Source organism: Odocoileus virginianus, chromosome 17 (assembly GCF_023699985.2).
Source record: "Odocoileus virginianus isolate 20LAN1187 ecotype Illinois chromosome 17, Ovbor_1.2, whole genome shotgun sequence".
Classification (NCBI taxonomy): domain Eukaryota; kingdom Metazoa; phylum Chordata; class Mammalia; order Artiodactyla; family Cervidae; genus Odocoileus; species Odocoileus virginianus.
The window spans coordinates 18,680,961-18,691,992 of NC_069690.1; the positions used below are offsets into that span (position 1 = coordinate 18,680,961).

The 11,032-nt window shown below is 50.8% G+C and overlaps 1 protein-coding gene across 2 annotated transcripts; it reads left to right on the forward strand.

Moving 5' to 3' along the window:
* The first annotated feature begins 135 nt into the window (after positions 1–135).
* TNFAIP1 (TNF alpha induced protein 1) lies at positions 136–10,805 on the forward strand. 2 transcript variants are annotated; one of them, XM_070478750.1, is made up of 8 exons: positions 136–359; positions 772–1,065; positions 3,546–3,861; positions 4,407–4,576; positions 5,202–5,291; positions 5,374–5,426; positions 6,208–6,403; positions 8,161–10,805. In XM_070478750.1, exons 3-8 carry the CDS (start codon positions 3,657–3,659, stop codon positions 8,395–8,397), a joined length of 951 nt encoding a protein of 316 aa, XP_070334851.1. In that variant the 5' UTR covers positions 136–359; positions 772–1,065; positions 3,546–3,656; the 3' UTR covers positions 8,398–10,805. The 2 variants fall into 2 exon arrangements, with proteins under 2 accessions (XP_070334851.1, XP_020740447.1); XM_020884788.2 differs by lacking the exon at positions 772–1,065.
* Positions 10,806–11,032: the final 227 nt, after the last annotated feature.

The following is an 11,032-nucleotide window of genomic DNA, read 5'->3' on the forward strand; positions in this document are numbered from 1 at the left end:
AACGTCACTTCCCGACGCCGGAAGCACTTAGATCAACAGAGCCCGCAGGGCCTGCAGGGAAACAGAGGCCTGAGAGGAGTGATAACTGCCTACGAGACCCAGAGCCTTTGCGCCGGAAAGGCTGCCGGAAGCAGCTATGCGCTCAGCGCAAAATACTCCAGGGGCCCCTCCCTCCGCCCTGATTGGGTGCTGGGCCTGCCCCGCCTTCTAGTCTCAGGCTCCCGCCGGCTTGGGGCGGAGTCCTCTGGTGGAGGATCTGAGTTTCGGCCCGGGATTGCTGGAGCTCGAGCGGCCACAGTTCGGGGGCGGCACGGTGTTGACTTGCAGTCCAGCTGAGAGGAGAGGCGCCACCAGAGAGGGTGAGAGCCGAGCCGCCCCATGCCCTAGGGGAAGGGATGGTTGGGCCCTGAGCTGAGCAAAGAGAGCCCCACGCGGTCTTGGGGAAAGGGCGTGGGACGGCGAAGGGAGGTGGAGAGCTCAAATCCTCCCCTGGGGATGGATGTCAGAACCGGTCTGTTTCTCAGTAGTGAGGAGGGATACGAGTTGGGAAAGACTACACTGGCATGGAGAGGTTGGGTCTCGATAAATTTCCCCACACCCTTTGGATTTAGCAATAGAATTACACCTTGGATTTTCTGCTAGATCCGCCCTCTCTGACCAAGATCGGCTCCTCCCCTCGCTATCCCTGGTGTGACGAATTTCTGGGACCTTCTTTCCTTAGGACCCCACCTTCTAACACCGCCGTGATTGTTTGCCCTTTATTCCGCTTAGGTTCCCATTCGCTTTGCCTAGTATGACACAGATAGGCCCCTAGCATCCCCAAATACTCACACACAAAATCCGGAAGGAAGAGCTCTGAGGCTCTCAGTGGAAACTTCATTTTCACTGGAATTACCTTCTGGGACGTCACCTGCCACAGGATTCCTGGAACCTATTGGCCTGGGCGGAATCTGAGCAACTGGAATCTCAGCTGACGTCATCCAGGGGTTCAAAGCAATTGCTTTGTTGGAAAAGAATAGATTAGTTTGGATTTGTCTTCCTTTGTTGGCAGCCGCCTAACCTTTGGTGAGCTCCTTTTCTTTGATCTTGGTGAAATTGGGGCTAGACACAAAATGCATAGAGAACTTGTTAAAACCTGTTAAGGGGTGGATTTATTCCTTCCGGGTGGGCAGAGTTTGGTAAAGTAATCTCATACCATTCAAGCTTACTTACTGATTGGGCAGTCTGCTGAGGCGGGGCACTCATCTCATCCATACTAGACAAACCACCAGAGGCGTTCAGTATTTCATACAGCACCTGTCCTGGCCCTTCCTTGGACATTCTTCCCAGGATGAATGCTCAGTCACTCAGTCATGTCCAACTCTTTGCAACTGCATGGACTGTAGCCCCCCAGACGCCTCTGTCCATGGGATTTCCCCGGGCAAGAATACTGGAGCGAGTTGCTCCAGTGGTTGAGTTCCTTCTCCAGAGGATGATCCCGATCCAGGGATTGAACCTGCATCTCCTGTGTTTGCAGACAGGTTCTTTACCACTGGTGCCACTGGGGACCTACTTAAATCTTTTGGGGACAATTTCAGTCTAACAAATTGACAAATACTTACAAATGTGCGTGGCATTGTGTTAAGCACTGTTTGGAGAGTGGAGTAGTAAATGTGGGAAAACCAGTGCACTTCTGGGTTACACTTAGAAGAGATAATGATGTAAACTTCAGCATGCTGTGATAATGAAATGAGGTCATTTCACTTTTTTCTGACTCCCATTACCAGCACTGTAGTCTAAGCCTTCATTGTCTCTTGCCTAGACTTCTGGTCTTCACACTTGCTCTCTTGCATTCAGAGAGTCCACTCTCTACACAGTAGCCAGGGTGATCTTAGATCATATCCCTTCCCTGCTCTAAACCCTACAATCAATCTTCATTGCAATTAATATAAAATCCAAACTCTTCATTATGATCCACCCCTGCCTTCCCTGACTTCGCATCCAGCCATCTTCCCCCTTCTTTCTTTGCACCAGCCACCTTGGCCTTATTTCTGCTTCTAAAACTTGTGTCTGACTGAGGAACTTTGCACCTACTCTTCCATCTGTCTGGAATGCTCTTAAGAGCTTAGCTGGAATGTCACCTTCCCAAAGAATCTTACCCTGGCTTCCCATCTAAATGAGTTCCTCTTCCTAGTCACTCGCTTTGTTTTATTAAGTACATTTTTCACTTCTGAAATTGCCTGCTTATTTTTTCATTTTCTTGTTGTATGTGTCTTCCCACTATGAGGTAAGCTCCACAGGACTGACTCTTTTGTTCTCATCTGTATCCCCAGCACCTGGCACAAAGCAGGGACACGATAAATACTCTTATTTTTATTCTTGTTAATGAACAAGAATATTCACACTTCTTTGAATTCCTGAAGTCAAGGACAGTGTCTTTTCATCTCTTCCTCCTGCTTAACTTGGTAGGCACTCAATATCGTTTCATTGACAAATGAGTTAAATGAGCTGATGATATATATGCCTTGAATAGTACCTGGAACAAAGTAAACATGCAAAGAATGTTGGCTTTTTGTTTTCTCTCAGTGAATGAATTCTAGCAATTCTTTAGACAGCCAAAACATATAGAATCTAGATCACAAGGGGTGGTCTGGCTTTGCCTTCCTCTGCTTTCCTTGCTTCTCTGTCCTGTAACTCCGGTCAGTGTTTCAGTTTCCAAATCACCTAATTATTCTTAGACTGATCATTTGGTTCTTTTTCCCCATTCTTGTTGGGCGGGAAGAGAGGAGGAGATAGGGCTGGGTCCCCTCTCAGGAAAAAAGCAGCAAAAATAGCCATCCTGTAGTTGTTCTAGCCTGAAAAATGGTGACAATTTCAGGAACTCAGGGCAGGGCTGATGCCAAGAAAGAGGAAGGTCAGGAAACCTCAGCGGGAACCAGGATAACCTCTGCCAGGAACACTGGCCAGCTCCCTCCAGCCTGGCTCAATCTCTGTTCTCCTGAAGTTGCTGTTACTTGCCTTCCTGAAGCCAGACTCTGGGTGGTGCTCAAAGGAAGCACTGGTGCAGGGTGCCCCGAGCCTGGACTCATTAGAAAGGAAGTGCATCCTGTCCCTCGGACTCCTGGGAAACTCCTAGGCTGGCTGAGTTCCCAGTAGGTTTGGCTGGAAATCTTGGATCCTGGGAACCTTGAGAGGAAAACAACTGGAGTCTAACTGGTGGATCCCCAGGGTGAGGACTTCTGCTCTGCCTAGTCTGTTCCTGGAGCTGTCTCTGATTAGCTCCAAGAGTTTGCGTGACCTCTGTCACCCAGAGCTGGGTCTCAGGGAGACTGATGAGGTGAGCAGCACTGGGTTCCGGGAGACTGTGCTCCCAGACCTGGTAACTGGTACCATGAGGAGCAGCAGCAATGTCTTTTTTGTCGTTGCCTAAGGCTCAGCTTCTGTCAGGGAGTCTTGGGCTCAGAAGGAGAGAATGACTGGATGGTCAGTGTTTGTCTTCCTGTCCCCTCCCAGCTGCAGGCTCTCCTCTGCTGACTCCTATCTTCTCTCCCATGTTCTGCTCACAGCGCTGAGTATGAGGCTCTGGCCTCCACTGGCCACTCACTCGTGACCCTTCCACCACGGCGGAGCCTTCCAAGCCAACCTCCTGCCGTGTGGTGATCTACTTGCAGCGGGAGATGTCAGGGGATACCTGTCTGTGCCCAGCCTCAGGGGCCAAGCCCAAGCTCAGCGGCTTCAAGGGAGGAGGCCTGGGCAACAAATACGTCCAGCTCAATGTGGGCGGCTCGCTGTACTACACCACCGTGCGGGCACTCACCCGGCACGACACCATGCTGAAGGCCATGTTCAGTGGGCGCATGGAGGTGCTGACCGACAAGGAAGGTGAGGCATGGGGGCTTGCTGGGCGGAGGGGGGTGGGGGTGGGAGGGGGAAGTGACTTCAGAGCACCGCCTAAGCCTGGCAGATCTGGAATCTAGATTCACTTTTCTTCTAGTACAGGACTCCTTCACCTGGAGTTCTTAATGCAGCTTCAGAATTCTCTGAAACTGTACATGGAATGTTGTGTGTGTACATATTTTTCAGGGAGAAGAGCTGTATTTTTTAAATGTTCACACAGGACTAGATTGTCATAAGAACCATCACCAGAGTGCCTGAGCAGTGGGCAGAAAGCAGGCAGGGCTGGGTGGTTTCTGTGTTGCCAGGAGGTGCGCCTGGAGGGCCTGTGTTGTCTTGGCTTCAGGGAGGAGGGGTGAAGAACAGCCATGGACCCCAGAGCCGGAGGGTCAGTGCCCACTCCTGTCACCCCCTGCTGTGGGCTCTGTGCTCCCGTCACCTGCCACCAGGCTCATCAGGTGGTTTTTGCCTGCTGTCTGCCCGAGGTACCTGGAGACAAACAGTAACCCTCAGGGGCCTGTCTGAATCCCTAGGCTGGATCCTCATAGACCGATGCGGAAAGCACTTTGGCACCATTCTGAATTACCTCCGAGATGACACAATCATCCTCCCTCAAAACCGGCAAGAGATCAAGGAATTGATGGCTGAAGCGAAATATTACCTCATTCAGGGGCTGGTGAACATGTGCCAGTCTGCCCTGCAGGTGCGCAGGCAGGGGCAGGGCGGGCTGAGGAGGTCGGGGCTGGCCCCCTCCTTCAGGGACATAGGGTGCAGTTCCTGGAAGGCCACTTAGCACATATGAGATGAGTCCAAACCTGGTTAGACACGCTGTGTTACCCAGGCCAAGCAAGCTGGCAAAGTGAGTGAGAGTCGCTCAGTCGTGTCCAGCCCTTCGCGACCCCATGGACTATATAGTCCATGGCATTCTCCAGGTCAGAATACTGGAGTCGGAAGCCTTTCCTTTCTCCAGGGGATCTTCCCAACTCAGAGATCAAACCCAGGTCTCCCACACTGCAGGCGGATTCTTTACCAGCTGAGCCACAAGGGAAGCCCCAGCAAGCTGGCAGCCAGTTTATAAGGTGACGGACTCAGGTGGAGTGACTAGACCCTGCTTCTAGTTTATATGCCTAGGTATCTGGAGTTTAAGTTTCTGGAAGTGGGAGTCTGCTTGCCAGTTGGCAGTTTCTCCTGCCAGGGGCCTCCTGTCTCTATCCGATGCCTCAACAAGCAGGGGGTGGCCATGGCAGAGAGTCTCTGACAGCTCCTGGGAAAAGCCTGGCAAACAGAAGATCTGGGGGAAAAAAGATTCTTTGCTGTGTGTCACCCAGGACAAGAAGGACTCCTACCAGCCTGTGTGCAACATCCCCATCATCACCTCCCTGAAGGAAGAGGAAAGGCTCATCGAATCCTCCACCAAGGTACTGGGCCCTCTGAGGGGTCGCCAGGGGCAGGAGGCTTGGGGTGCCAGGTCCCCGGCCCTCATGCTCTCCCCCCTCACAGCCCGTTGTGAAGCTGCTATACAACAGGAGCAACAACAAGTACTCCTACACCAGGTAGGGGGACCCCGGTGGGGGCGGGAACGGTGCCCAGGGACGGGCTGAAGGCACAGCTGCAAGGGCTGAGCGGACAACCTGGGCAGCAGACTCGAGGGAAGCCACCTGCACGCCTGGCACAGCTGGCATGAGTCTGGGTCTCGGGAGGAGAACAGAGCAGAAGGGGAATCAGAGCCGAGGCATTTGGAACTCACTGCAGGGCCCTGCCCGGGATGGAGACGAGACTGAACACGAACATGTAACTGAACATGTGTCATGTCAGGCAGCGGGCCAGGGGTTTTCCCTGCATTCTCTGACAGGGCTGGGAAGCCAAGCAGCTGGAACTCCTCCTGAGACAGCCTTTGTTCTTTGCATCTGGGCCAGTGGCCCCCTCGTCCCCGCCATGTCCTCTCAACAGGCCGCAGCTAGGTACAGGCAGGAGGCTGCAGGCCCTCAGTGATGCTCTGTGGCAGACATATTGCCAGGGTCACCCCTGCAGCAAGGGGAGGCTGACTGCCGTCTTAACAGGAGGAGCCGGCAGTCAGCCTCCTTCCTTCTGGGCCTGCTGAGAGGAAGCTCTCTCTGTTGTAACTGAAGTCCAACTTGCCTCCTTCCCCTCAGAGGCCCCCAGATTCACAGGGGACCCCATGACCCTTTCTCACCGTCCCTCTGGCGTCCTGACTTCCCCTCATTTTGTGAGCACAACAGGGGAGGGGAGGGCAGGGGAGGGGAGAGCCCAGCCTGCACCACCCTTGTGCTGGGACCTCACTCCCAGGCCGGTGGGCTCTCACCGGTTTTTCAGCAACTCCGATGACCACCTGCTGAAAAACATCGAGCTGTTCGACAAGCTCTCCCTGCGCTTCAACGGCCGCGTGCTCTTCATCAAGGACGTCATCGGAGATGAGATCTGCTGCTGGTCCTTCTACGGGCAGGGTCGGAAGCTGGCAGAGGTGTGCTGCACCTCCATCGTGTACGCCACCGAGAAGAAGCAGACCAAGGTACGGGGCTTCCGCCTGCCTCTGTGCGGCTGAACCTTTCACTGCCGGGCGTACATTTTGCTGTTTCCCACACTCACCGCAATGGCGTTGGTCAAGGACAAAAGCCAATGCAGGGAGTTTAGGGAATGGCAGAGAATTCTGCTCTGGTCAGCTGAGAGGCGGGGCTGTTGACCAGTGGGGTAATTGAAGTTGGCCCAATTCATATCTGAATTCTGGTCCCAAAGTCAGTTTTCTGACTTTGGATAAGACATTTAAACCATCTGGGCCTCAGTTTCCTCATTTGAAGATCTGAGAATGAAAGTATGAATTTAACAGAACTGTTATGAAAATGAGACAGTTCTGAGGAGAAGCAGTACAGGTCAGTAGAAATAGCTGTTCAGACCTCTAGCCCTTGCTGGCTTGGCATTCCTGGTCAGTCAGCTTTGCCTCTGCAGTGACAACACACTGCCAGGCACGAGAAGGGATTTGATAGGAGATAACAAATTCAATTTTTATAACCTGTAAAACGGATACTAGGGCTGCTGGAAAATTTAATTCTATATATATATACACACACACACACATGTATATTCTATATATACACACATATGTATATTCTATATATATATATATATACACATTATCTATATATAAACACATATATATTCTATATATATATACCATATATATAGATATATATACATCTGGGAAGCCCCAAGATTCTATATATATATATATATTCTATATATACATATATATTATATATATATTCTATATATACATATATATTTTATATATATATATTCTATATATACATATATTTTTATATATATATTCTATATATACATATATATTCTGTATATATTCTATATATACATATATATATATACCATATATATACATATATACATCTGGGAAGGCCCAAGATCTTTATATATTTATATATATATAAATATATATTTATAAATTTATATAAATTTATATAAATTTATAAATATATAAAGATCTTGGGGCTGCCCAGATGGCACCAGTGGCAATGCAGGAGACACAAGAGATACAAGTCCAATCCCTGGGTTGGGAAGATCTCCTAGAGGAGGAAATGGCAACCCACTCCAGTATTCTGGCCTAGAGACTCCCATGGACACAGGAGCCTGGTGGGCTACAGTCCGTGGGGTCACAGAGAACTGGACATGCCTGAGCACACATGCGCAACAAACTCAGCTAACTCTCCCCAGGCTGCCAGCAGATGGTGCCTCCCTGGAGAATAGCTGCCCCCCAGTGTGTTTAGGAGACGACAGAGTTTGCTAGGGTGGAATGGCAGCTTGTCTGGGGGAGAGCTGTGTGCATGTGAAGGGCTCAAAGCAAGTAGCTTTTTTGTTTTCTGTGTGCCCAGCTCTCTGCTCAACACTTTACAATCTTCATATAACATTCACAACAGTCTCTGAGGTCAGTGTTAACATTTGGAAACTTAGGCACCACAAAGTTAAGTCTGAGACCCCACGGCTAGTAAGTGGGGGAGCTGTGTTTGTACCTGACCTCTCCACATACTAGTCCACTGGTCTGGGATAGAGTGGGGCAAGGTACTAGTCTTCAGCATCTTTATGTCCATAGAATACATCTCCTCATGCCTCCTTCAGCGAAGACCTCTGCCAGCCCTTGCAAAACAGAAAGTCATGTCTCTTGAGAGTTCTGGAGGCCTCATGGAGTTAGCAGGGCCAAGGGCCCTGACATGCTGTGCCCTCTTTGGGATGAAACCCCATGCTGTTCTTTCATCCCAGGTGGAATTCCCAGAGGCCCGAATCTATGAGGAGACACTCAACGTCTTACTCTATGAGACCCCCCGAGTCCCTGACAACTCCCTCTTGGAGGCCACAAGCCGGAGCCGCAGTCAGGCTTCCCCCAGTGAAGATGAGGAAACCCTGGAACTGCGGGACCGTGTCCGCCGCATCCACGTCAAGCGCTACAGCACTTACGATGACCGGCAGCTTGGCCACCAGTCCTCCCATCGCGACTGACAAGACCCTCCTGGAGTCAGGGCATGGGACGCCCCATCGCCCCTCTTGTGGAACCCTGCCCCCTCGGCCACCCCACTCTGCTGCTGGCTGGGTCTCTGCTCCAGCACCCAGAGGCATGAGAGGACCTGTCCCGGAGGTCAGAGGGCCTGAGCAGGGGAGGGCTCGTGTTTCTCGGCCCGGCTTCCTAAGCGCTTGAGGAGGACTGGCCCCCTTGCTCAGCCTCTCCCTTTCTGCCCCTGGGCTGAATGGACTGACCCGTCCACCTCCCATGAGGAGCATTCCCCTCTGCCTTGGCTGAGCGCGCCTTTGCTCTGCCGAAGGCTACTTTAGGCCTCAGGGGAGGCCCATGGGGAACGGGCCACTCTCTGAGGAAGGTGGTTTCTGGTGCTGTGGAGGCCCAGTTTCTTACAGGAGGTGGGGCTCCTTTTTTCCTAAGCACAGGCTTGATGAGTTAAGTTTTTAACAAATAATCTAGGAAATAACTAGTTTTTAGTTTTAGTTGAATAATGAGGGGACCGGGTATTTCTGCTACCCCACCAGGGTTCCAAGATCCTCGGTAAAGCAGAACCCTTGGCCCTTTTGATACCTTTGGGATCTATTTCTTTAAAGCACTTTGTACTTTTATTCAGGAGATTTGTAATCTGCCCTGACCCATGTCATCTTCTGATCGAATCCCCTTTTCCCTGTAGAGTCAATCTAAGGGAAGGGAAAGAAGCAATAAACAAACTGACCAGCTCTAGCTTTGCCACAGTGGCCAAGCAGCCAAACCAGGGAGTACTGACGTGGTGAGGATGTGTAAGTTAGGACCTCTGGTCCTAACACCACCCCTATTTGAAATGATAGTTTACCCCCGTGCCTTAAGAGTCACATATGCACTGACTCTTAGGGTCTTACATGACTGTTCTCTTAGATTCTCTCGCCCTCGGGTCTGAAGCAAGCTGTCCTTATTGTAAGCCCAGAGGGCCGTTGCGGTTGGGGGGCGGGGGGGGCGGTGGGCAGGAGCTGCTGGCAGCCGGGAGCATGGGCTGCAGCACCCACCCACCATCTGAGGACAGCACAGAGCCCTGCATTCCCGGGGGCCACTGAGGTGGCTATGCTTGGCCGTCCATCCCCCCACCCCCATCCGTGCTGTTGGTTTTGCTAGCTGGGGATGGTGGTTCTCCCCACTGGTGAGTCCATGAACACAGGAGGATGTGTGTAGCCTAAGAGCCTTGAAAGAGTTCTTCGTTTCTTTCTTGTTGGGTAAACTTGGCTCTAGAAATGCCGCACCCTTGGGTAAGGGTGCAAGTTCCTCTTCAGGGCTTTGGTTTTCATTCCCTTCTGTTTGGCTTGGCCTGCGGGCAGCTGCTTATCTGAATTCTTTTCTAAAGGAATGCCACCAGGAGGGAGCTGTTCAGCCAACCTAACAAACCAGCATTGCACTCAGCAGTACCCACTCAGTCAGGAAGGGACATTGCTGATAGAGTTCATGTCTCTTGACTGCTCTGACTGTAGCTAAGTGGCTGCTTATAGCTGACCCCATGAGCCCACAGGCAAATGCCAGGCCAGGGTTAGCAGACACAAAGACCTGTGCTAGGGCAGGAGAAGGTGACTCAATCCAGCATCTTATGCTTGGCATAGTCTTGAATGGATAAAGACTTTCAGGTGAGGCACCTTATGGTCAGCTATGAACGGTTCTTCAAGCCTTCACTGGAGTAACAACATGAAGACAAATCCATTTCTTTGGCCAGATTCCAACTCTGGGTTTCCCACAGTGACTGGAATGCTTCTGCTTGAGGCCACCAATGTGTTTCCTCAGCTGCCTTCCCAAAGCCCTTTAATACTCAAAGTCCCAGCTCCCCACTGAGGTATTTTAATGCTTGTCCCTTAACCTCCCCAGTCCCTGGGCCTCTTCACTGCTGGGACTTTGAGATCTTCAGCTGTCTCTGTGGTGAGCAGTCTTTTCTTTCTGAGACAGCACAACAGTCTGGGACTCTGGGCACTTATCTCCTCCAGTTGAAAATATCTCTTTGGTTTTAAAATACTAACATTGAACTCACTGAAGTAATCTAAGCTTTTAAAATCAGACTGTGTTATAAGGGTTTGGGGAATTTTGAGTTTCCCAGCCCCATTCAGAAAACAGCTCTTGGCTGTGTGAATTTTTCAATTCTGAGCAGCCCTGGGGAATGTACACAAAAAGTGTGGATGAAGGTTAAACCTTGTCAGTTTCTAAGAAAACTGGAAGCCTGCTGTTAACCACACGGACCATTATTATTATGTTCTGATCTATTACCTGACCAGGGTCTGCTGAAGGATGGCACAGGTCCTGGCATGAAAGAACTTCTTTATCATGTAACTACAATTCTCTGTTGCTCAGCATAGGTGATGGAAACAAACACTAATTTCTAATAAAACTGTGTTACACTGCAGTGGTTCAGAGCCGTGCTTACAGGGAGTAGAGCTTGGTCACTCACTGGTGTGTGGACATAACTCATGTATTTCTGTTCACCACCTGACCTTACATTCTCACTGGGGCCTATGCCCCATTGCACTCAGTTGCCCTGAAACCCAGGCTCCCCCTGGTGGAGGATTAGTGCAAGTGCAAGTCGGTCAGTCGTGTCTGACTTTTTATGACCCCACGGATTACACAGTTCAT

Excerpts from the sequence above, each read along its gene's own strand:
- TNFAIP1 (XM_070478750.1), top strand. The coding sequence starts at position 3,657 with ATGTCAGGGGATACCTGTCTGTGCCCAGCCTCAGGGGCCAAGCCCAAG. Across the intron at positions 4,577-5,201 it reads TGTGCCAGTCTGCCCTGCAG|GACAAGAAGGACTCCTACCA; the intron begins GTGCGCAGGCAG and ends TGTGTCACCCAG. Across the intron at positions 5,427-6,207 it reads AACAAGTACTCCTACACCAG|CAACTCCGATGACCACCTGC; the intron begins GTAGGGGGACCC and ends CCGGTTTTTCAG.